The following is a 25,585-nucleotide window of genomic DNA, read 5'->3' as shown; positions in this document are numbered from 1 at the left end:
CTACCAAAGTTTCTAAAATTGGTGGTTGCTGTCTCAGCAATTGCGTAGTTTTATTGCCTTTTTCTGTAATCAAAATGCATGTGTTCTGTGCTTTCACAGAGTTCATGAAGACACGGCTAGAAGAGGAGAAATTATTCTTGATAAGGGAGCATGACCAAGACCGTGATGCGTACCAGAAGCTGCTTACTGACTATAATGCCTTAGAACAGCGTAGTGAGATGCTGGAGAAGGAAATCGGTCGTCTGCAGAGGGGCGGAGCTAATGCTTCTGGTGGCAAGAAGGGACATGAAAGAAATCTGTCTAATGCCAGCACTGCCAGTGTTACATCTGAATTACCAGATGATGTAAGCGTTCTGAGTTTGTTGATTTCTTTTAAATGTTGCAATTCTCACGGGGCAGGTTTACGTTGTTGTTGGTTTTTGAATCTGATTTTCATATTGATTTTATCAGTTGCACTTAATGGATACTTTGTCCTTCTGATGATGAATGGTCTGTGCTTGCACTAATGAGTTATATGTGTTTGCAGGATTATGGTTACGGCTCTGTAAGGTCAACAGTCAGCGCTTCATCGTTTGGAAGTCACCAGAAACTGGAAAATATTGACTGGAATCAGCAACAAGGAAGTAGGTCTGAGACAGTCAGCCCTGAGAGACAGAAGCCTTCAGAACAGGTCGGTCTTTGCCGTACTCGTCTATAGGATGACTGAGAATTGTGGAAGAGCGAAGATAAATATTGTGTTGTGGAATTTAAATTTCCATGCAGTTTTATGTTTTATTTTGCTTTCTTTCATTGTCATACTTTTCTGTTGTACAAAGTTATTAGTATGACCTAAAACTTTAATGGAAAACTGAATTAAAATCCTTTCGGGCTATCACGTGTGTCAAATGGTCAAAACTCGGGGACCATCTCTGTGCCCATCATCATTTCTGTGTCATATCTGTGCATATATCCAAACTAACAATCATCTCTTTGTGGTCTTACTATAAACAAGAAGCCATTATGAATACAAAGAAAAGTTTTGTTGTTATGTAGTCTTAGATGTGATAATGAGGTAACATAAGCATTTACAGATGTAGGTTCGTTGAAACTGACTCGGACTTTCAGTGTCGTGCCACACCATGAATTCAGATACATCTTGCCCAGTGGTTAACAGTTAATATCTTGCATGTTTCTAGACTGATGTTGCACTCATGCTGAAGTTGCAACAGAAGTTGAAGGATGTCGAGAAAGAGAGGAACCGGCTGCAGGAGAGGATTGAATGTCTAGAGAAGGAAGACAGTCCCAGTGATGATGCAACAAGGACTCACGACACTTTCAAGGTATATTCTGTCGTGTTATCTTCTGTTCATTTATAATTTACAAATAGTTTTTGTGTTTATGCTATCTTCACTCAGGCATGGAGCATTAGAACATTTTAATTATTTAGGCTCTGGTATGATGACTTCTAATTGAGATGATTATGTGCATAATGAACTTCATACTTCAAGACTTCCTTGTCTTCATTTAATATAAATGAATAGTATAATTTATCTACTGTATGTAATGGGTGGATTTATTTGTAATATGTCACTACTTTATGTGAACTCTTTTTTATACTATGTTAAATATTTATAATAGTATGAAATGCACTCGTGTATGTGTATTGTGTTATTGTGATTTATTCAACGTCCTACTCTCATCTGACTGATTAACTGGGAAGTAATAAAGATGAATGTATGTTTGTTGCGTTGAGGTATGTTGGCTCTGCAGTTACAGGAACTGGAAATGGAGAACTCCAAACTGAAGACTGATCTTGCAGCCTTGAGGAAGGTCACTGCAGATGGAGAAACAGGAGGCCAGGAGCTTCTAAGTAAGTTACTTTTTTGGGTTTTTTTAGGTTTATGTGTAAGAGTTACAAATGCTATGGTTGTTAGTAAAAAGTCGTGAAAGAAAATAAAACAGTAGTAATATTTTCTTTAATTCACAACACACAAATTCCAGTTAAGTAGCTGTTACTTAATGAAGAATTTGCAAATAGCCTTTTCACTGTCTAAATCATGTGTCCTTGATTTTGTCCTAGTTGTACAGAGTCAAGATTTATTTTCTTTTGGGGGCAATAAATAATGTGAATTTTATTTTATGTCTTACACAGTCAGATTGTCAGTTACTGTTATTTAGTATTGTAATAATAATAGTAACCAGAAAAATAACTGTAAATATAAGAGTAGAAACAGCAGGAATTCTAAACTACTAACAAAAACAAAGAAATTCTTTTGAATAAGGCTAATAGTTGTTACTGTATCTATTGTGGACAAATTTGTCCCGTGCCATAGCCGCGCGGTCTGAGGCATCATGCTTCGGACCGGCAATACAGAATGCGCGGTTGTTCGAGTCTCGGGGGATGTATGGGACCGGTGCCAACCCAGCATCGTGAGGAAATTGGGGAGCTACAATGAGTAGCGTAATCCGGTCGTGCAAACTAGCAATGGCTGGGGTTTCGTTGTACTGACCAAACGTCACCCTATATCTGGTTGGATGATCGTTCACCTCTGCTTAGGCATGTGAACGTGAGGCCAGCAGTCAAGCTAGTCGGCTTTGGCTCTCTGGAGCTGTTACGCCACGGATTTAATTGTGGACAAAGTTGTTGATTCACCTTGCACCATTTTGTATATCCATTAGATATCGTATGTGCTACATCTTCATACTATGTTGTTCTTGATGATTCTTAGATTTTCCAGGAGAATGGCAATTTCTGTTAGGTATGTTGGAGGTCATTCTTTCTAGATCAAAGCAGTATCTGTAATTAATTTATCTGGTTTTGTTTCTGTTACCAAACACAGCCTCTTCCTGCTGTTATAATAGCACTATATCATGGTTACATTTAAAAGTAAGAAACACTTAACAACAAGATAATATATTTTGCAAGTTTCTGATGTGGCTATAACATGCCTTCCGGTTTATTCTCTTCTGCTTAGGATTTTAGTTTCAGCAATTACATGATATGCTAATTATTGTTGAATGACATCTCTTATTCTGCATTCTGCATATGAGGTCTGGCAATGAAATAACTGTACTGATGTTTTTATGTAGCCACTAGCAACACAGATAAGTTGACATGTGGCGGATCGCATGACTACATGCTTCAGCAGTTTTTTTTATTCAAATTATTATTCTATTTCAGTATATTTTGTTGTTGCAGAAAGTGTTACCCTGTAGTGGTATTTTGTTTGTTTGCCAAAACCATGAGTTGCGCTTGAAAATCATATTTAGTATTAAAAATGCTAACATGTACAAAAAAAAAATGTTCCAGCATGTTTATGGATCAGTTGCAGTTCCTTTCTGTACCTGACCCGTCTCTCCTCTCTCATTTCCTGCGTGTGGGAACTCCCTATTGGCTCAGATTATCTCGTCTTTCCCTGACTCTGGTTAGCGAGTTCTCGCTAACATAGTACTTCACCTGATTCTATATAAATTATTAACTTCCTGGCAACCCCTCTTAAGCTTTAAAGATGGAGACAGTGTGTTTCTCTGAAATGTTGGTATTTACCTACATTTCCACACAGTATTTCAGAAAATTAATTCTGGAACTCTGGTATTTTAAAGTGATTAGTAGGCTGGCTGATGTTTATAGAGGATTATTTCTACTGCTGCTGCTATGACTACAACAGTAGTAACAACAGAATGAGTCCAGTTATTGCATGTCAGATGTCATAAGTCTCGGAATAATTCCAGAATGCAAGGATAAGAATCACCGATCCTAAGAAGTGGATTATAACATGCCTTTAAGTTTTCGCTTAAATGTTTCCAAGTTTGAACAATCTGTCATTACTACATACTTATCACTGTGCCTTTTACTGCACTAATGGTGGCATGTATCTGTGCTGCTGCTTGGTGAATACATGAATTATATCTGTAGCTTATTTATGTGTTTGGCTGCTGGAAGTATTAGAATTTTTGTTGTCATTTAATCTTTTATATCCTAAGCTATTTCTAGTTGTCACCGGAGAAAATAATGTGAACAAGACTTGTCAAAGTCTCGCATCATTTTCAAATTAATTATTTGCCCAAATATTGCATGTTAACTGAATTGATATATGCAGGCATTATAAGTTATTGTGTAAATTATCTTTAAGTTAGGGATTGTGAATTATTTTTATGTTTGTTTTTTTCTGAAGACCCACTAGATTTTTAAGAGTTAGAAATTTTATGAATAAAGACCCATGATACAGTATTGTATTAAAGATATTCAGTTATCCAGTACTAAATTATCTCCACTGAAGATTGATTAACACTTGGGCTGCAATATGGTGTTAACTTCCGTAAGTGTGGGAATGTTTTCCAAGTGATCCAGAAGTTTAAACCCATTTTAATTGCAGTATATAAGAAAGTTGAAGGTGCCATCAATGTGTACATAACTGTAAATATGTTCTCCAGGACTCTGCATATGGTTTACACTTTAACCCTAAATGATGTGGCTAAGTGTGTTGGCAAGTTAACAGTCATTTTGACTGAAGATAATCACATCATTTTTAAAATATCTTCATAAATGTTCACATACCAAACAACTTGTGTAGCAGTAACATGCTGGACTTGCTCTCAGGAGTACTTGGTTTGAGTTCCGACCAGATTGCTGGCTGTTCTGTGGTTTGTTATTATGTTTGTTAGTCTCTTGGATAGATTCTGGGATATTACCTCTAAGTCGGGCACAACCGCCTCCTTCATTTCCTTAGCTGCTCACCATTCATGATCATCTTCTCATCCCATTTCATGCTGTGTAATGTCTGTATTTGAATCAGTTTCATCAAATAACCCAAGAATTAATCAGTTGACATTCACCAGATTGAAAAGGATTTCAAATAATATTCATGAAATGAGTGATAGAACTAAATGAACCATTCACTGAAAAGCTCATGAATCAGTTTTTGCATGCAGTAGAAAAATTATATGCAAGTAGGTTAGAAAGTTACTATCTTTCTCCCTATATATGTTATAGTCACTAAATAAAGTTAGTCCTGTGCATGCTTATAATAGTATTTGGCATATTTTCAGAACAACTAGAAGCTTCTCAGTTGGAATTGGATCGTCGCCGAGAGGAATGCATCCAGCTGCACAGCGTGTTGTCAAATCAGACAAAGGGACTGAAGAGTGTTGCGAGTAACAACTACAGTAGCCATATTGATATTATTAATGAAGATGGAGAACTGGTACTGGCCTTTGAAGCTCAGAAGAAAATTAATAGGTGTGTTATTTGGAAGAACGGTATCAGCAAAGATACTGCATTTGGTTAAGTCACAGCCACCTTCCATTTATGCTGCATTTAAGTACAGGTTTTTAAACTTTTTTTTTTACGGCTCTTGGTAGGTGTAATACTTGTATTCGGGAGGTACCAATTTCAAGTCTTGGCTGGATTATGCCATTGATTGAGGTTCTTGAGGCATATTTATAATTAAAAGTTGCAAAATGTGTCTACTGGCTTTGTCCTCTCTGTTTGTACATCTGTCCACATGTAACAGCTTCAGAATGGCTAAACAGGTTTTCATGAAATTTGATATTGGGGAGTTTTATGAAAGTTTGCAACTACATTCCAATTTTAGTTAAAATCAGATGGTAATGACTGACTCTTATACGAATACCTGTGTGCACTTTAGCACACAAAAGTTAGCAAAATGCAGCGTAAATTAAATATGTCAAGGAATCTATCACGTGCAGAATTAAAAGTGAAGATGCAAGAAAGGAGCTAAATATTTATTCACTAGAGGGAAGACTGTTTTTCTGAAGGTGGAAGGTTATTACTTTTATGCCATGTCACACAGGAACGTGTGAAATTATGGGTAAAGACATTTGTTTTTGTTCTGGTATATTGTATATAATATTTTATGGTTGGAGAAAATGGGGAATGGGTTTGTTAAGAGTTATGTTTTGAAAATGCACTATTGATACACAGGCAACTTGAAGATGAGCTGCAGGCAGAGAAAACTCGGTGGCAGGCTGAACGGAATGAATTTATGCAGGAGATAGAGAGGTTAAAGGAGGACAACGACCGTCAGCAGAAGCTACTTTCCGTTAACTTGATGAAGAGTCCCCAGACACAGACTGAGGCATTCATGCAGCATGAAATAACACGTCTCACATCAGAAAATCTTGTAAGTATGGACATTACTTGCTGAAGTAAAATTAATTATTTTGATAACCAAGGCAAATTTTATGACTAAAACAATTATTTCACACCTATGAACAGTTAAGACTACATCTAACCTAACCTAACCTATAACTAACTAACTAGATGGCTTACCGAACCCGAAGGTTCATCACCGAATTAACCAAAGCCCTCCACCGGACCCTGTCCTGGGCCAACGAAATCCAGTTTCCCTCGACTCCTATCTCCCATAGATCCCGCCTAACATTATCCTCCCATCTACGTCTAGGTCTCCCCCGGCGGTCTCTTCCCCTCAGACTTCCCAACCAATACCCGGTGCACACCTCTTCTGACTTAAATGTTTCTTTAGATGACTGTAACCTTCAGATCAGATCAAAGCATGCCAGATATGTGATGAGTTTTGGAAGTCTGGAAGCAAAAGTTCTTTGGCCTTTCATATTCTTAGAATATTAATCACCAAGGGAATTGTTTTTGAAAAGAAAAATGTTTTCCCATAGCTAAAAGGACTCATCTTGCAGTAATATACAGGATGTAGGATGTTGAAGTGATTACTGTGAAAGTCTTTAACAGATATAAAACCATATTTTTAAACTGCTCTCTACTTCTAGATCAACTTAACTCATTGATATACTTCTACAGCTGCAGATTGCCCGCCATTTTTACATTAATTGTTAGATGGCTCTGAAATGTCATTGGATAAAACTTGGTGTATGTTGTACAACATGCACATGGTATACATATAAGATATTTTTGTGTCATTTTGGTGACATTTGCTTCGAAATATTCAAATTTATTTTTTGTAGGTATTTGGCAAAGAAAAGTAAACAGTATATTTATGATTTAACTACAGTGAAACCTCGATGCATCGTTTTCGGCGGGGGTGGGAAATAAAAACGATGAATGCGGGAAAACGATAGATGCGGGAAAGCATTAAAAATTTAAAAAAAACAATGTTTCTCTTTCAAAGTTACTTCTTTTTACCAAAAAAGTCTTTAATGGACAACTGGTTTGTCGAAACTTTACGTTTTAGACCAAACAGAGCACTTTCCACGTTCAAAATGTTTTCCTCGTCACGTTCACTAATATTAAGCGCATAAAAGAACGACTTCACTTTCGCCAATGCAGCGTGCGCTTCGGCAAAACTCGGCAAAGCTTCGGGCTCGCATTCGTCGTCTTCTTCTTCCTCACCACTCCCACCCCCTTTGCGGACAATAACAGGAAGAATGGAAATACTATTACTGCCGAACTCAACGAAACGTAGCTGTAGAAGACCCTGAACCGCTGGAAACGAGATAAACCAGAAGAATGAAAAGTGCCGCCAGCCTTTCCTTTGTTCTTATAATAAAAGCATTTGTGAAGAAATTCACACTGCACATGCCATCTGGCATCGCTGCAACGAAATATGAGTGCACCCAAATTAAAATCATAAAATTTCTGACAATGGGCACCGCCATTCACTCCAACTATCACCCCTGCACCGCTGACCCTCATTCCAAAAGAATGTGCTGGTTGGGCGATATAACAGGTTACCGCTACTGCGTACTCCAAAAACATTGTGCGTCTTTCGGTAATAATTTATCTCAAAACCCAGCATTTTAAATTCTCAGAAACGATCATTGCGGGAAAATTGTGGGCCGGGACTAAGATTTTTGAACGATCGATGCGATAAAACGATAGTTCGAGGAACGATAGAAGCGGGAAAATGTAACATTATTTTATATGGGATGTATTCGGGACCGAACAAAACGGACGATGCATCCAGGAAACCGATAGTTCCGGGAACGATGGATAGAGGTTTCACTGTAGAATAGTTCTGTATTTAACATGATTTTCTTGATGTCTTTCTAGTGCAGGAAGTCTGTTGATGCTTATTTTTATTTTTATTGCAGGATCTGCAAGAAAAATTTGATGTTTTGTCAGAACAATGTAGAAAATACAGGAAACAGATTAAGCTTCTTGCAAAAAAACTAAAGGATGCAGGAGGTAAGTTTAAGGTTCTTTTGAACTGGAATATTACTTTATGAAATATTTTTAGCATAGCACAGGGCTGGTCTTTGATCTTATGAGGACGTAAGCTACATCAAATTTAGGAGGATCAAAAAATTTGAAAGTTGAAATATACATTTTTTATTCTGCCTGAAGGCAACATTAATAAGTAAACATGAAACTGGCACTGATGTACAAAGAAGACTATAAAGCTATACTTTTTTTCAAGGGTCCTCTTATTGTAAAGCCGAAAGCTATAACTTAGCATGTACATAAGTTGGGCACTACTTAAGAATCTTTGTAACAAACTATGTAAATTTTAATTCACTACTATAAGTTACTGTAATTAAATTATTTAAATTGTTGTTTGTGTCTTAGCAGTGATAATTATACTTAAGTAAGTTTCCAGAGGTGTAGTACCTGTCATCTTATCACATTTATCTGCCTACATGAAACAATGTTGTGCTAACTGAGTAGAGATTTAATGCAGGATATGTAAATGAATACTTGTTAAGCAAATTTTATTTCTAGTCACGTCAGGCTTTCAGTTGTTGTTGTATCGGTATGAAACTTCTGCTGTTGTGGCAGGTGTAAGCTGTTTATTTCATTCTGAAGAAATCAAGTAGAAGTTATGAAGCGAATTAGGTTTTGAGTGACATCGGTCCATCATTGTTACCAACACACGAAGATGACTGTGCTGCTCTTAGTGAACATGATTGTTATGATGTCCTGTCAACTTTTTAAACCTTGTTTTTTTCAGAATGCTTTATAAGATACAGGCATTTTAGTGTGCGCTCAGAGTTAAGTGAATTGGGATTTTAAAATTGTCTTGTGTTTAGAAACGTTTACGTAATATTTAATATGCCTTAACACAGTAGTATACAAATGAATTAATTATATTGCCATTTCTATTTAAATACACTGTGAAAATACTGATGTCTAGGTTGCATGACAAAAATGTTTGTCCATTAATAACTGCCTTATTAAGTGCACATGCTGTCTTCTGTAATGCTGCACCTTTTACTCTGGTAGATGTTTATCGACATTTTTGCTGCCTCCATCATTAGTGTGATGAGTGACTCAATGCCCTGATGTTGGAGGCAGTCAAATGTCGGTAAACTTTACTAGACAGCTCAGCCCAACATCCCAGAAGACAGTCATCTTCTAAGAATGTACCTGCCCAGTAACAATTATAACTTGAGATTTTTTATTGCCTCTACCTTTCAAAATAACACATGTATGTTAATTGTGTTCGCTTTTGTTACTTGGCATTTAACATTGATAGTTGTTTGGCGAGTTATTAATATCTCATTTAACAAGTAGAATTCAGTGCAAATGCAACCCATAAACAAGCACTGTTTAGTGATACTTAACGCTATGAACTTAAAGGCATATGGTGCATGTAATTAATTACTACTGGCCTATAAAAGGATAGTTGCTAGTTACACCACTCAGTATGTAGATTGTAGATTTAGTGTGCAGGCGTTAATGAAATTGGGATGTTGTCAGTAACCGAAGCTGTGAATGATGGTGATGCCGTTTCTTCCCCTGCTGGCATATTACCTCAGGACCAACGCAGTAACCTGCCTGTGGTGCGTAAGAAAGAACGTGATTACTTGGGCATGTTTGAATATCGCAAGGAAGATGAACAGATCATTGTCAGACATCTCATATATGGTAGGTTATTTGTGTGCGTACTTGCTTATGTGCACATGGTGTGTGTGTGTGAGAGTGAGTGTGGTGTACAGAGAAGGTAAGAGTAGGAGGTAATGGTTGACTTTTAATGTACTTGCTCAAAATTAGCATTATTACTTGTGCAATGAGCAGTCATGAGAACCACACCGCCATCTGGCAAGTTGGCGTAGTAGTAACATTCTAGACTTGTGTTAAGGAATTATTTATTTTGAGTCTTGGCCTGGTTACCATTTATCATGATTGAGATTTCTTATAATATGGGTAGATGTTCACCAAGACTCCAGAAATGGTAATTGCCAATATATTTACAGTTGCATGGAGAAATAGATGATTGATTGGTCAGTTTGGCCATATTGCAGATATGTCCTCCACATATTTATGCCAACATTTCAGTTTGATCAGGCTGGATCTGATGACCTCCTTGAAAAATGGCATGAATGTATTTGCTGATAAAGTGGAGACAATTTTGTATTCTCATTACATGTAGCACTATGCCAAACACTGTTCGTATCTCTGTCGTTGTGGAACTAGCGTACATTCACATGTGTTGTATTAAAGTGTTAGACCTCTCACCCATGAATCTAGTGAAGTTCTCGTAGAATGAGGATCAAGCTACCAGCGTGTTCTACGCTATTGAGTGTTAAATTTGAAGGGGAGTGTATGAATTCATCCCATTCTGATTATTGGTCATTTTAAATAGTTATTACTGCTGGATCAAGCCACAGATATTTTAACACTCTAGAATTATTTGTGGATTGGTATATCAGACTAAATGATCCTGGGTAGCTCAGTCAGTATAATGTTTTGTCTGTGGACTGGAACCCCAACGGGCATGGAATTTTTCTTCTAGCCCCTCTGGTGCCTACCCAGCTTTCTGTCCGGTGGGTACTTGGGGTCCTTTCCCCAGGGAGCAAAGCATACCCACGGTGTGAATCTGACCACTCACTCGCATCTAGTGCTGAGGTCAAGAACGAGTAGGATCTATAAATCTTCTCTTCCCAAGCACCTCTGTAGTGTGTAGTGGGACAGACTTATTTTTATATCAGACTACAGTCAAAGTGAGATGGTGGTAGAAGAACATAAATATCATAGAAAATGATATTTATGCTGTAATTTATTTTAATTTAATTTGTACTTAGTAATGTGTTACCTCCAAAAAATGTGTGAAAAGCTTGAAATTGTTGTCTTTTAGATTTGAAACCCCGTGTGGCAGTGAGTCTCCTGCCAGGGTTGCCAGCATACATCTTGTTCATGTGTATCAGGCACACGGATTTCACAAATGATGATGAAAAGGTTCGGTCGCTTCTGACAGCTACCATCAACACTATTAAGAAGGTCATTAAGAAGCGTCATGAAGACTTGGATACAACAGTCTTGTGGCTGTCGAACACGCTGCGATTGCTGCATAATCTGAAGCAATACAGCGGTGACAAGACCTTCCAGGCTGAAAACACACCCAAGCAGATTGAACAGTGTCTACACAACTTTGACTTGTCAGAGTATCGGCAAGTCTTATCTGATATCGCCGTGTGGATTTATCAGGTATGCATTTATATGCTGTTACAGCACATTATTTTATTCTTGTATGATTTTAAGATGAAAGTTGTGAGCTATATAAATTCTAGTGACTAAACAATTGCAATGTTTTATTTGCTCATAAAACTTACTACATTGTAGACATGACAACTAACCATGAAATATTAAAATTTTACCTGCAGGGTGTGATTCGGCACCTGGAAGAAAGGGTACAACCCATGATTGTGCCAGCCATATTGGAGCATGAAGCAATATCAGGTCTTTCTGGCCAGAAACCTGGAGGCATGCGAGGTCGGGCATCATCTGTTGTTCGGGAGCCAGAGTCACCAGTGGACATCCAGAAGGCTCTGGATACGTTACTGCAGGAATTGTCTTCATTCCATCGCAGCCTCGGTTTTCATGGAGTGGACCCGGAACTTATTGTTCAGGTCTTCAGACAGGTCAGTTTTTATGATGTTATTGTTTCTTACCAACAATTTGTCTCTTGATAACCTGTAGATTGTAGAGGTTTCTGGAATTGGTGTGGAAAGAAAAAATTGGGCCCTATTATTGTTAGAGTAATGGGTACTTGTTGGTTATCGGGACACAAAACGGGAGAGCAGAATATCTGGACCTGCATATCCAAATAAAATATAATAATTTGTCATTTATTGAAATGAAATATAATAACTTTCAAGTGTATGTCATTTATCCATACACATTAAACTAACCTAACCTATTTTTAAAGCGATGTGTCCCGATAATCCACAAGTACCGAGTAATGAAATAGGGAATGTAACATGCATAAAAAAATAGGAAATGCATACAAAACATTTATGACAGAACTCTTAATCAGGGAGTAAAATTTATGGAAGTCTGCACAGGTTAACTCAGGCTGCGTTATGTCGTGAATCATTCCTTCTAAAATTTAAGGTACATTTAAGCCAGTTTGTTCAATTTGTAAACTTTGTGTCAGCAAACATATTTTTAAGCCAAGCCAGGTCAGATAAGCTTGTAAAATTTCTGTCGGCTGCTTCAAATCCAAAGTGGTGTGATGAAACGTGAGGTTTTGAGTGCTTGAGGATGCAATGTGTATGAATAACTGAAGTATCAGTTTGTACTACTTTTTATGAAGCTGAAGTATTAGATATTATAAATTTTATTAGAATTTAGATCTTGAAGAGCTAATTTTGTGTTCTGCTTTGAACTGAATAGTCCTATTCTGTGTTGTTGCAGTTGTTTTATTTCATCTGCGCAAGTTCTTTGAACAACTTGCTTCTGAGGAAAGACCTGTGCCACTGGACGAAGGGCATGCAGATCCGATACAATCTGTCGCATCTTGAGCAGTGGATCAGGGACCAGCGAATGCAGGTCGGAATAGGACTGCGCTTAATGATATAATTTGTTTTGAAGTTACAATATGAATCTGAAATAATATAATAAAATTGACCTACGGTTTCTTAATCTATTCTTATGTTTGTTTCAGGAAACAAATGTGCCGGACACATTGCAACCCATCATCCAGGCCGCTCAATTGTTGCAGGCTAGGAAGACAGACGAAGATGTTCAGAGCGTCTGCGATATGTGTGACAAGCTATCTATGTTTCAGGTAAGTTGCTTAAAAATGTATTTGAATTCTGAATTTCGAGAGGAGTATTTAATGAATCCTGTGCATCAGAAATGTCACTTCTGACTTAGGCGACAAGATGGCTTCCATTCTGCTTGTCATTGGAACGGATGAACATCATATTATTCAGCAATGTCTAGGGAGACAAATAATACTGTTTTGGTGTGTGATGTCGTTAGAAACAGTCTCCCTTGTGGAATGTAACAGTGCAGCAGTTCCTTGTATGAAAAACTTCAGATTTAATTTTTGTTAATTTAGCGCATGCTGTTGGTATAAACAAAAAGAAGAACTTAGTAGAGCTTGTGGTTGTGCCATTGCTTGTGTGTATTAAAAAATAAAATACAATTGCAAAGGTGTTCTTTATACTGCACACTGCGTAATGATATCTCCTTACATGTATATAAGAATAGTAATTGACCCTTTAAAGGTGAAGCTCATCAAAATAATGCTTAAGAATTTAGTCTGTACCTCAAAGAAAACATTACATTTTACCATTACAAAGATTAACTTTGTTAACGCTGTTTAAGGAAATAATTTCTGCTTATAGTGAGAATCATATGAAGCATATAAAATACAAAATGAAGAGTTATTAATTGCTGTGTAATGTGAAAGCACAATTCTGAGTTGGAGTTGTTATCGTTGATTTGTGTCCCGTTTCTATTACAGATAATCAAGATTCTTAACCTTTACACACCTGCAGATGAGTTTGAGGAGCGCGTTCCAGTCTCTTTCATACGGAAGATTCAGGCAACATTACAGGAACGCACTGAATCGCAGGAACAGGTGAGGCTGTGGTACATTGTAATTGTGAAGTCACTTCCAGTATGTTGTGTCCACAGTTTTTGATCTGTGAACAGTTTGCCCCATATGTTCCTGTCTTTGCTTATTTACTTTTTTAGTCCACAGACAAATAGTCAAGTATTTTTTGTCCAAAGACATGTCCACTGCTGATTTTTCAGACTTCATCTATATTATTGAGATGTCAGAGTAATAATGTCTTCCAATAAAAATAATTAAATCACAAAGTTAGGTCTTCTTTATGCTCTGGAATGAGTAAGGAACTCCTTATGGACTATGCCACCTGTGGGGCCTGCACTCCTGGATTTTCTTCCTAATCTTGCTTAAAACTGGGGTTAATACTCTTACAGCTTTATAAACCTCATATATTTGAATCTAAAAGTTTGTAATTTATATATAAAAAAAAGTTTCAGTAGCAAGTATATCAATTGTAAGACTTGAGGTTCTCACAGTGGTGAGTATGAAGATTTCCGTCTTCTGGGTTGTTGTGCTGTGTAGTCTGGTTGATGTTAACCAACGTTTCAGAGGTCATACTGCCTCCGTCATCAGAGTATGAAGATTTCTGTCTTCTGGGTTGTTGCGCTGTGTAGTCTGGTCGATGTTAACCAACGTTTCAGAGATCATACTGCCTCCATCATCAGAGCGATGAGTATGAAGATTTCTGTCTTCTGGGTTGTTGCGCTGTGTAGTCTGGTCGATGTTAACCAACGTTTCAGAGGTCATACTGCCTCCGTCATCAGGGCGATGAGTATGAAGACTTCTGTCTTCTGGGTTGTTGCGCTGTGTAGTCTGGTCGATGTTTACCAACGTTTCAGAGGTCATACTGCCTCGGTCATCAGGGCGATGAGTATGAAGATTTCCGTCTTCTGGGTTGTTGCGCTGTGTAGTCTGGTCGGTGTTAACCAACATTTCAGAGGTCATACTGCCTCCGTCATCGCCCTGATGACAGAGGCAGTATGACCTCTGAAACGTTGGTTAACATCGACCAGACTACACAGCGCAACAACCCAGAAGATGGAAATCGTCTTATCAGTTGTAGTTTGTTGACTCTGCTTAGAATGTTTGAAGTTTGAAGAGTGATAGTAGAATTGCATGGTTACATACATTGTGAAGCCATTTTTTTTGTTTCCTGGACACTAATAAAAAATTTGTGTGTGTTTCAGGCTGCATTGCTTATGGAAACAAAATTCAGCTTTCCAGTTCGATTCCCGTTCAATCCATCGAATATTCGTCTGGAAGACATTGAAATCCCAGAGTGTTTGAACCTTCCTATGCTGAAGAAAGTTTAGAAGGGAAGTAATTATAGTAATACTAGTGAAGATAAAGTTTATATTTTGCTATCCGGTCACATCCTCATGTGTCTTCAGTCAGCAATACATGGTCTTTGTCTTCAGTAAGTCAGAGAATAGGCAGCCATAGTATATTATTAATAATACAATAACATTCCAGCTGTGCCATTCCATGTTTAAATGCATATAAATAATATATATATATATATATATATAATACAATGATAGGCCTTGTTTTAAATTAATGTGCATTTGTTGATATATTTACATGTTAACAGATGCACGCACAACTTCACTGAACTTTTGTTCTGTGACAACCACATTATAATTTGATGCTACTATTAGTTTAATTATACATTATTTTTGGGTAAGTTGTAGGAAAATAATTGCTACAAAATTTTTGTTTGTGATAAAAGTGTGTGTTAATGTTGCAAAAAAAAAAAAAAAGGCAGGTTACATCTCTGATTAGTTTTCTGTACTGAGTATATCTTGTAGTGAAAATATTTTGAATCTGAAAATCTGTTTAGCAGCTTAAAGCTGAAGAGCTTTTGCCATTCATGCGGGGTTACAGGAACCGGGTCAAGCGTTCTTGCCGAGTGACCAGAGATCCTTGTGAGTGGCACAGCTTCTACACTACGGTTCTGCCGTTTCCTCACGCTTGTATCCTCCTTATCTCTGTACCCAATCATGTTTATGTCATATTCATTCTTCTTCTTATTATTCTTCTATGGCTCTCCGGTCCGTATTCGGTCCACGGCCTCCTCAATTCTCCTCTTCCATTCGGTCCTCTGTTAGGTCCGTCTATCCGAGGCTTTGATTGAGGTTTCGAAACATCTTCCTTTTTACGGTGCAAGATTGTTAGCCTTGCGACCAACCCCCAACCTGGAGGACCAGGGTACCTCTCCCCCTCGAACCAATCTGGCTAGGGAGGCCCTATCAGTAGCTATGGTACCGCCAGCATAGCTCTTGAGGTCACTGAGGTAGTCGGCCCCACCACCACAACAAGGTGCAGGTACTATTAAGTGGGGCATATTCATTCTGTTATTGATTAAATCTCGAGTTTGGATGTTCATTACATTGTATGTCGCGATAGGAACAATACCTGACCTAACCTAAGATAACCTAACCTACTTGATGCCTTCTCTCATTGACATGCATTATTCTGCAACTATTAGGTTTGCATGAATGAGGAACCATGCTTTTTTTCGTAGTTAGTATCTTAAGCTTTTAATTTTAAACCTTGGTATAAGTTATTTATAAAGTCAATGTACAAATCTAAACTTTATATTTCACTGCATTTATAATACCTGTAGATAGAAACATAGTTGCATGGCTAATAAAGGAACGGGTGTTAACGTTCAGTGCATTAATTACGTTTCAGGTACTGTTGTTTCTCTTGTTTCTGTGGTGTGCGCTGTCTCTCATGCTTCTTTCTCCGGGACGTGTTTTAGTGGTAGTCTTGTCAATGTTGCATGTCGGGGAATCTTGTGTTATCATTAATTTTGTTACGTGCTGCCTGTGATAAGATATTTTCCTAGGAATGTGAATCGACATCGCGTCAGAATTTCTTTGGTTAATGCACTGAGACATAAATCATAGCAGCGAATTGCCAAATGAAACTTTATGAATGCTGTAGATCACATCAGAACTTTTGCCTTCTGAACTGTCTGTTTTATTCTTTCTGTTGTCGATAATATGCGCCGTGTTTCAAATTATTCTCGTGTTTTGGACGTGATCGTCGTAATTATAATTTTAATACTCGTCTGTCTCCGTCTTCCCACAGCTTCTGTTCTTTATCTTCTCATGTTCTTTATTTCTTCTTTCCGTATGTGTGACAACTTTCCTAAACTGTTATTTCTGCCTTGACCTCTTGAATTTTCCTTTCGCTGTTAAAAATCTAATTTCTGTCGCCATTATTTGCTTAGTCCCTTTCAACATTTCTGCTCCGTGTATTAATATGGACATGTAGCAACTTTTAAATAGGCATATTTTTTTCCTTAAGCATTGTCCGTGTCCAGAGAATGTCCCTCGTTAGTTGGTAAAATTTTCCTTTTAGTTATTTTTATCAGTTTTTTTTAATTTCATGATTGTTACTGTACTGCAAAACCATTGCTAATGACTGTCAAAATTCAGATTCACACACATTAATGACATTCAAATTTTATATTTTATATTTTTATTTTCAATGTTTCAAGGATTGTAGGCACAAAAATGAGAATAAGAGTTATGGCACTTTGGTTAAGGCAGTGGAATAATTTATTTATTTTGGGAGTGAAATAAATTCAAAACTATAGAAAAATACAAAATTGTTGAAAATTTTATCAAGTTACGAAAATAATAATATAATAACAGACATTTCAAAGCAGTGCTTGAAAATTGTATTTTAAACCAGTTTTTGACATTTACTGTTGATATGTGGACCCTTACAAAGAGAAATGAAAGCAGAATCCAAGAATTGGTTATGAAATTTTTGAGAAATGTTGAGGGAAGAAACGAGAACAAATAAAATTAGAAATTAAATTTTTAGAGCAGTTGGAACCAAAAATTTTTTTTTAGTAGTGTTGGTAGCGAACGGACTACAATGGTTTGAACATTTAAAAAGAACGAGTGCAACAATGATACTGGGAATTTTGTCGAAATTAAAATTTGAAAAGAAATAGACGAGTCGGGTAATCCGGGACCTCGAGAAGAGAAGGAGGTTGTGGGAGAATACAAGTGATCGGGGACTTTTGTCCATCATCCAATATAAAACAGATGGTAGACGGCGACTTTCATAACTACGTTCGAAGCATTCGCGTTTCCAGTCTTGTATGCGTGTCATTTGTTTAAATTCAAAATTAAAGAGAAAAATTTGAACATTCCGTATATTATATGCGTCTTTGTATAGTTGAAGTTTACCACAGAATTCTGAAATTTTGTAGCTTTTTTTTTTCAAACTATTACCAATTTTCCACACCTTAAATCACGTCTTTATATTTTTCTGACAATCGTGTAATCTTTCCTTATTATTTTTTTTTTGTGTTCTGTTCCTGTGTGGGTTAGTGGGGTGGAGTACGTTACAACAATCACATTCCGTAGTTACGTACCGAATATTTTGTTATATATTTTTGGATTTTTTTTATGACTACAAACTTTTTAATTTACATTAATTTATGGATTTTTATTTATGTGTAAAGCTACAATATAATTTAGTTTTCTTACGAATTAAATGTGAAGCTTAATTAGCAGAGCGCTTAGTGAGCGCCACTTACGAACGCTTTGGTATTCGTTATACTTAATAACTGAAACAGAGTTACTGCAGTTATTACGTTTGGTAAAACCGAATCAAACGCTGCCTGACCTTCGTGTTATTTTAGACGGTGCTAAATATTGTAGACAATTCACATGCCTTCACTTGCCCGTAAACAAATGCGTTAGGATTTGAAATGCTTTGAAACTGTTGTAAATCTGTTCCGATTTATTTCCATATGTGTTGTATAAAATGTATAAATGTGAAGATTTCCGTCTTCTGGGTTGTTGCGCCGCGTAGTCTGGTCGATGTTAACCAACGTTTCAGAGGTCATACCGCCTCCGTCATCAGGGCGACGACCCAGAAGACAGAAATCTGTTTATGTTTGTTAAGCCACCAGTGAGATAATTTGAGGCTCTAATCTTTGAAATGTTGTCATCCTCTGTGCTCGATATGAGACTCACAAAAGTAATTTGTTTTTTTGGGAAGTGGGGCAGAGCAGTATTTAACTGGAAGTGTACTTTGGACTGCGTCATAGTAGGATTCATGTGTTCTGGCAACATTCAAAAATGTAAATAAGATGAATGTCAAATGGGATGTCGCGCTACGTAGTCCTCTCGATACAGGGAACACGGTTCAAGTGCTGCTCAATTTGTGTACAGTGTAAGTAAATTAAATGTGCATCCCGTTTGGAAAATTTTAACACATTTAGCCAAAAATTCTACAATTAAAGCAATAGATTTATTTTTTTCTCAATTTTGGAAAAAAATATTTCAGTACTTTTTTTTTTAAATAAGATGTTGCTTTAACCTTTATCATACGGGGATACTCAGGTTTAACAGTGGTGACACAGTTGGCTGGACTGCACGTAAGCCGCGATGCAAGGCCAACGAAAGATGATTATTGGCCTTGTACGACTATGTGTTGCATTGTAGTCGTTAGCAATTTTGCTTCGTATTAGGGTGGTCCAAGTTTCGTCCTGTGGTATCCTTATTACCTAAGTTTGCTTTTATTCTGGGTTGTTGCGCTGTGTAGTCTGGTCGATATTAACCAACGTTTCAGAGGTCATTCTGTCATACTCCGTCAGTATGACCTCCGAAACGTTGGTTAACATCGACCAGACTACACAGCGCGACAACCCAGAAGACAGAAATCTTCATTCTCACCACCGTGAAAACCTCAAATCCTACATAGTTTTTATTTTTCCTTCGTCTTTCCAAACTGATTCTGGCACAGTTCTTTAACAAAGACTACGAGTTCTTCGTTCGTTATTATTTCCAATTTGTAATAAAGTAATCTCATGCTACGTGATCAAACAGTTGATAAAATACCGTCTCTTGAAAGGTATTTACCGGTACAAAAATGTTTTAGCCAAAATTTTTGTAGCGATCGGTAAAAAAGGACGTTGCTGTTTTAAGATATTTTGCGTCCTTCGACTAAGGCAATTCTATCCTAGTCGCTTATGTCAGACACCTGTTCCATTTTGCTGCATTGTATTCAATAGATATTTAAGGAAATGTAGACTTTCACGCTACACATCTGTAGCCCAAAATAAATCTGTTCATTTAATTTGACCCAAAAAAGAAAGGATTCTTAGTCAGTAAGGATTATGACATGCTATTTCGTCGTAACGTCACTTTTCCCTTCTGTATTAGTAGAGGATCGTTTTATGAATTAGCCACTGTAATTGGTTGAAAAATTTCAAAAACAATTTTGTACTGTTAGAAGGTACATTATTCATGAATTAGTACGTTCATATTTTCTGTTGATATTGAACAAGAAGTTGAAGTTCAAGACTGATTTTAATATTCCACATTTCCTTATCACTTGCGTCATTTGGCCCAAAGGCATTGTTCTAGATTTTACTTTCACGTCCTGTACGATGATTGTCGCACTGTCCCATGCCTATTTCTGGTGCAGAAGGTGACTTTTAACCTCTGATTTTTTTATATGCGTAAAAATCGTATGGTTTTATGTTGATAATAGTTTAGGAATTATTGGCTTCATTAATTATTAATTAATCATTAATTAATTAATTTGTTCAGGTAACGAATTTGATTACTTGCCACAATCGGGTCATTTCAAATATAAATACAAATTTGAAATTTTGTCAGGAAGACAGTTTATCCGTGTCTCTAATTTATATCCTTGAAAAAGGAACTTTTGTGTCATAACCCGTGAAATCAAATCGTGTTAAACACGAGGTTGATGCTAATTTAATCGTTGATGGTGTCAGAGGAACCGATAAAACATTTCCTTTATGTTTGCTGTTAAGCAAATCACAAAAAAAATTAAGGTCAGAATTCATATAAGGAGAAAAAGTAAATTATTGCTACCTAAGATTTAAGGGAGAAGTGTTGCGAGCAAATATGTGTACATATTTTCTTCATTTTCTTCCAAATTCTGATGAAAGATGTTCTTTTACAAACATCTAATAAACTAATTTATGTCACGAAGCAACGTTTTTTGAGAATTTGGTACTAAAAGAAGGTCCCTGCCTTCCGTTGAATCCAAAAATGCATTACTATGTCCACAAGAATCCACCATTGAAACTTGTCTTGAACTAATCAAATCAAATCCATGTCCCTACTCATTTGATCTTCCACGGTGGACTAGCGGGATCCCGGGTTCGATTCCCGGCGGTGCCCCCAATTTATAACTTGTGTTGGGCAAGGCCGTGGTCTAGGCAACACGGAGTTTTCCTCCGGGGGCTTCCCCGGTTTCTCCGTGGCATCCCATTCACACACAGAAGAAGGCAATGGCAAACCACTTCTGGATCATCTGCCAAGAACGTATATGAACAGGTCCCAGTCCGAGAAAAGGATGAAAGGATCCTGTTCATATGGACCTGTCGTCAACCTCCTGTAAAGGAGACGACTTCTTATTTCTTTAAAATCTTTTTTAATATTATCCTATCTACGCTTCGATCTTCCAAGTCGTCTCTTCCCTTTATGATTGCTAGCTAAAATTTTGTGTGCGTTACTCAACTACTCCTTGCATGCTACGTGGTTTGTCCGTTTCACCGTCCTTGATTTGATCACCCTAATAATATTTGAGTATTTAAATTTTTCTTTTAGTAAATACAAATCAGGTTTCAGTGGTCTGACTGCAGCTGATTGAGTACATCGGCAGTTGTCAGTTCAGTAACCGCATCTGCAAAATTTCATTTCGCGTGACACCATCAAAATTCTCGCTGAGCTTATGATAAGAAATTTCGTGAACGTTAGGTTTTTGTACAGTAATTCTGTAAAGTCGTGAAAGAATCTTGATGATTTTTGTATAATTTCAATGTAGTTTGTCATTGGAATCTGGGTTTTAAATATTAAATGCATTATCAAACAGATAAATGTTATGAACATGTAATCATCTGTTACGTATTTAACTTTTAATTTTGGCCTGATATTTTTTGATGGTTTCAGTTAAATCTGTTCTAAATCTTCACTTTGCTCTGCGTGCAGTGTGGTACAAGGTTTGAAAATATTTTAAAGTTCGTACTTTTGAAACTCAGTTATAATTACAGTGGAACAGTATTGAGTGACTAAGTCTGTGAGGCGGTTTCCTTAGACGTAAGACAGAAAAGAAAAATGTTATTTTTACGCGGGAAACTTCTGACTGAAAAAAATGAAAATGCTGACTGTGGGTTTATCTACGTACGTTCACGTATTATAAACAATTTATTTAGCCACATTTTTGGCTGCAGAATAACAAAGTATTAAAATTAAAATTAATTATTTGGTTATTCCGTCAAATCATAATGTATTTAAAATAAGATAATTAAAATAATTAAAATATCATTCTGTGTTCCATATCGAATAATCGATTTACAATTGGAACTGTTCCAATTGTAAATCGATTATACGATATGGAACACAGAATGATATTTTAATTAATCGATTTACAATTGGAACTGTTCCAATTGTAAATCGATTATTAGATATGGAACACAGAATGATATTTTAATTATCTTATTTTAAATACATTGTGATTTGACGGAATAACCAAATAATTAATTTTAATTTAATAAGTCACAATATAACGCAGCTACACTATCTTATGAAAAGTATTAAAATGTACCAAATGTTAAATCGATAACACATTTTGTTTTTGTGTTTTCTGGGCTGAATTTATTTATTAGAATTATTTATTTTTGACAGTTGTATCGATTCTTTTATCTTGCGTAAGCGAGCGTAATCACTGTACAAAATGTCTGTGCTTGGCAAACGCCATTCCATAATATTGTAAATACTAATTGCTGTACTGAGAAGCAAACATTACATTCCTTAATGATGAGTATTATATTGTTACAGCGAGTAAAATTGCAAGTGGTAACTAAAAGCAATGAAGGGCCATGAAAAATGTATGAATAAATTAGTGAAATATATTTACCCGTTTCATAAAACGTAGAACGCAGTTGTTTCTGATTCGTTTTGAATAAGTTTTAGGTACAGTCTAAAGAAAAATGCTGTGAGCTAAGCTAAAATATTTACAGAAGCATAAAAGATTTACGTGTTAACAAATTTTTATTTTAAATTTTCTTTATATTAAAGTTCGTCTATCAGATGGAACTCTGAAATAATTTTTATTTACATATTTTCTTGATTTGAATGTCCCGTTTATTGCAAAAATTGTGCCCTTTTTTTTAGTAATAGATTTTTAGAAAAAAAAATACGCTATGTTGATTCTTTGACGTCGTCAAAGTAAGACACAACGTGATTTCAGAAATTTTAATATATGAAAAAAAAAAGATTCTAAAAATTGAAGAAATACGATAACTAATTTTTGTCATGTACGCATTGAAATCCTTTTCTGTGTCATGAGTGGTGTGCGAACCACACTTTGCGAAACATCGACGTAGATGTTTGTTGAGTAAGTGCAACTGAAGAGAGAGTTTTTTTGGTTTTTTTGCGCCGAATTGCAGATTATGCTATATGGATATTTAAACTAATCAGCCCCCTGTTTTTGGAAATGGTTAATTATAATGTTACTTCACGAGTGTAAGTGACCCGCAGATGATCAAATCGTGGTATTTACACGAATTCAACTCTGCCAGAAGATATGCTACTAGTTTCTGTAAACTCCATTAACCATCTTCACAGTTGAAAGAATCACCCTTCCAGTATCCAGGAGGTATATTTTTTTTAACTTTTTATGGACATTTTATTTATTTAAGACGTTGAAGAAAAGTTGTATCAGTAATTAAGATGTCCTGTCGGATTAGAATATTCAGTTGCACACGTTCACAAATATTCTGCACGATTTTATCTTACGTTTTTTTTTCTGTGAAGTTTTTCGCTTGTTTGAAGGTTAGTTTTACTTTATTCTGGTACATTTTCGTGTTGGTAATACTGGAGAGTTGCACAAAAAATTAGGTTATGGGCCTATAAAGACATCATATATACATGATAATTTTAATTTTTAAAATTGATAACAATATGTACAGGCATGAATGAAAGATGTGTAATGAATTCTTTCAAACTGCTTAGAATTATAAAGTGAAAATTGGTTTCCATAATTCAGTAATTAGTTTCGTAACAACAGTGTGAAATGTGATAAATTTTTCCTTCATATTCTCCCAAGATCGTAAGCTGTGATAAGCAAAGTGTTGCTAGAGTGTGATATGATTTTGTATCCACGGGAATGAGCATGTGTTTATTGACTCATCCAATTTTTATTTTATTTTAGTTCCAGAGATGTTATTCCTATTTTTGAAGAACTGTTAAATATGGCCGTGATCAGTGTTGACAACTTCCATGTGTTTAACAATGAACAATAATATTACAACAATGGTTGTTATGTACATATGGAGAAATTCATGTTAAGTAATTAAATAATCATTGTAATTAGTTGCCTGGATATCGTCTCTGTAATTTATGTGTAATATAATTTTATTTCTGCTATGATCAGAAAAAACACAATGTATCATGAGAGAAAAATACAACAGAATTGCAACATGTTCTGAATTTTCATTTCATTTCATTGAATGTGTGCATACATATTTTTGGGACATTCTGTACCGTGTAGTCCTCAAACAAATTCGCGATACAAAAGGAACGAGGGACCACATCTTAAGAACGAAATGTGCGCATGGAGAAGTTAGAACTATCACTATTAATTTTTGCTAGAAATTCGCCCAGCTGAAATTGGAGTTGACTCCGCTAATGTCGTAATAGCTAATGGATGCACTAATGGCTCTGATGCGCGGGCTGATTAAGGGACAGAAGAGTCACATAACTCGCAGGGGCTTTTGCTGTCATGTGGCATAGCACTCAAATGAACAGAGCAGCAGAAGAGATCAGACATGGAATACGAATCTTTCTTTTTAATTTTCATTCTTCCAGATCTTATCTTTTCCTTAAGACTGAATGAAATAATTTCTTTTGTTTCTAATTAAATAATTATGTAAATTTGACGTAACATTGAATTTTTTGATTCTTCCAAAGTGTCTTAATTTGTTTATGGTTGCAAGGGTATGAAGTATTTCTAATATTCTCACCTCATAGTGCAACCTGTTTCAACTAACGTGGCACTGGAGACCGAGTCATGGCAGTATTAAACGTTCTACAAACCTTGCAAGAAGTAAGCTCCCTCCACGAAGACACAGACCCTGATATTTGCATGTTTGCATTTTTAACTGTGTTAGGGAATATTGAATTATGGAATTTTGCATGAATTGGAAACTTATCGGAAATTTGCAAATGGACCTTAAAGTCGCTTTGTCCGTCTGTTAGTTGAAATTTGAGAACATTAACAGGCAGTTCACATGAACATCTACATGCGTTCGTCTCTCACCAGTGTACTTAAAATGGGGAATCCCCTAAATGGGGAATCCTACGTCCATTTAAAAGGTTCAAACGTGAAGTTGTAGTGAACGCATCAGAATGTGTGTGTGTGTGTGTATTTCGTAATTTGTGATTTATTTGTAATGATCTCAAGAAAAATGACCTAATGAACTAATCTAATCTGATTCAGGAGTAGAGTTACGAGTTCTTAAATTGTCTCCAGCGTAACTCTTTGAGCTCGAAAGCTTCCAAATAACGTTTTTTCTCCCGTTTTATAAAACGGGTTTCCAACCAAAGATTTTTTCTTTCAAGTTTTCATGTGCTTAGATAAGTCATGCGGTGAAAGGACTTCTACTGATAAATCAGAATGCAAACGAGTTATTTCCAGAAATTAAAAGAAGAGTTTGCTGTCCTAGATACTCTATTTCCTTCAGGCAAACGCCGGTATATTATCTAGCAATTTCCTTTCAGATCCCTTCCAATGTACTATTCATTAATTAACCTATTGTATTTGGTTATTGGTAATAACAT

The 25,585-nt window shown here is 36.3% G+C and overlaps 1 protein-coding gene across 3 annotated transcripts in view; it reads left to right on the top strand.

Annotated features, from left to right (window-relative positions):
• The window catches only part of didum (dilute class unconventional myosin), a 62,065-nt gene extending 37,837 nt beyond the window's left edge, over positions 1–24,228 (top strand). For all 3 annotated transcript variants that reach the window (XM_022067776.2, XM_087360964.1, XM_087360965.1), the window contains 14 exons: positions 100–344; positions 527–670; positions 1,176–1,319; positions 1,750–1,849; positions 5,029–5,218; positions 5,924–6,122; positions 8,026–8,119; positions 9,632–9,799; positions 11,010–11,359; positions 11,536–11,793; positions 12,569–12,703; positions 12,819–12,941; positions 13,626–13,742; positions 14,921–24,228. In XM_022067776.2, coding sequence (XP_021923468.2) covers positions 100–344; positions 527–670; positions 1,176–1,319; positions 1,750–1,849; positions 5,029–5,218; positions 5,924–6,122; positions 8,026–8,119; positions 9,632–9,799; positions 11,010–11,359; positions 11,536–11,793; positions 12,569–12,703; positions 12,819–12,941; positions 13,626–13,742; positions 14,921–15,046 — 2,393 coding nt within the window. In that variant the 3' untranslated portion in view covers positions 15,047–24,228. The remainder of the gene's footprint in view (positions 1–99; positions 345–526; positions 671–1,175; positions 1,320–1,749; positions 1,850–5,028; positions 5,219–5,923; positions 6,123–8,025; positions 8,120–9,631; positions 9,800–11,009; positions 11,360–11,535; positions 11,794–12,568; positions 12,704–12,818; positions 12,942–13,625; positions 13,743–14,920) is intronic.
• Positions 24,229–25,585: the final 1,357 nt, after the last annotated feature.

Source organism: Zootermopsis nevadensis, unplaced genomic scaffold, assembly GCF_977971745.1.
Source record: "Zootermopsis nevadensis isolate Lab colony 2312 unplaced genomic scaffold, Znev_1.0 Znev_ptg000050l, whole genome shotgun sequence".
Classification (NCBI taxonomy): Eukaryota; Metazoa; Arthropoda; class Insecta; order Blattodea; family Termopsidae; genus Zootermopsis; species Zootermopsis nevadensis.
This window is presented reverse-complemented; position numbering and strand designations above follow the sequence as displayed.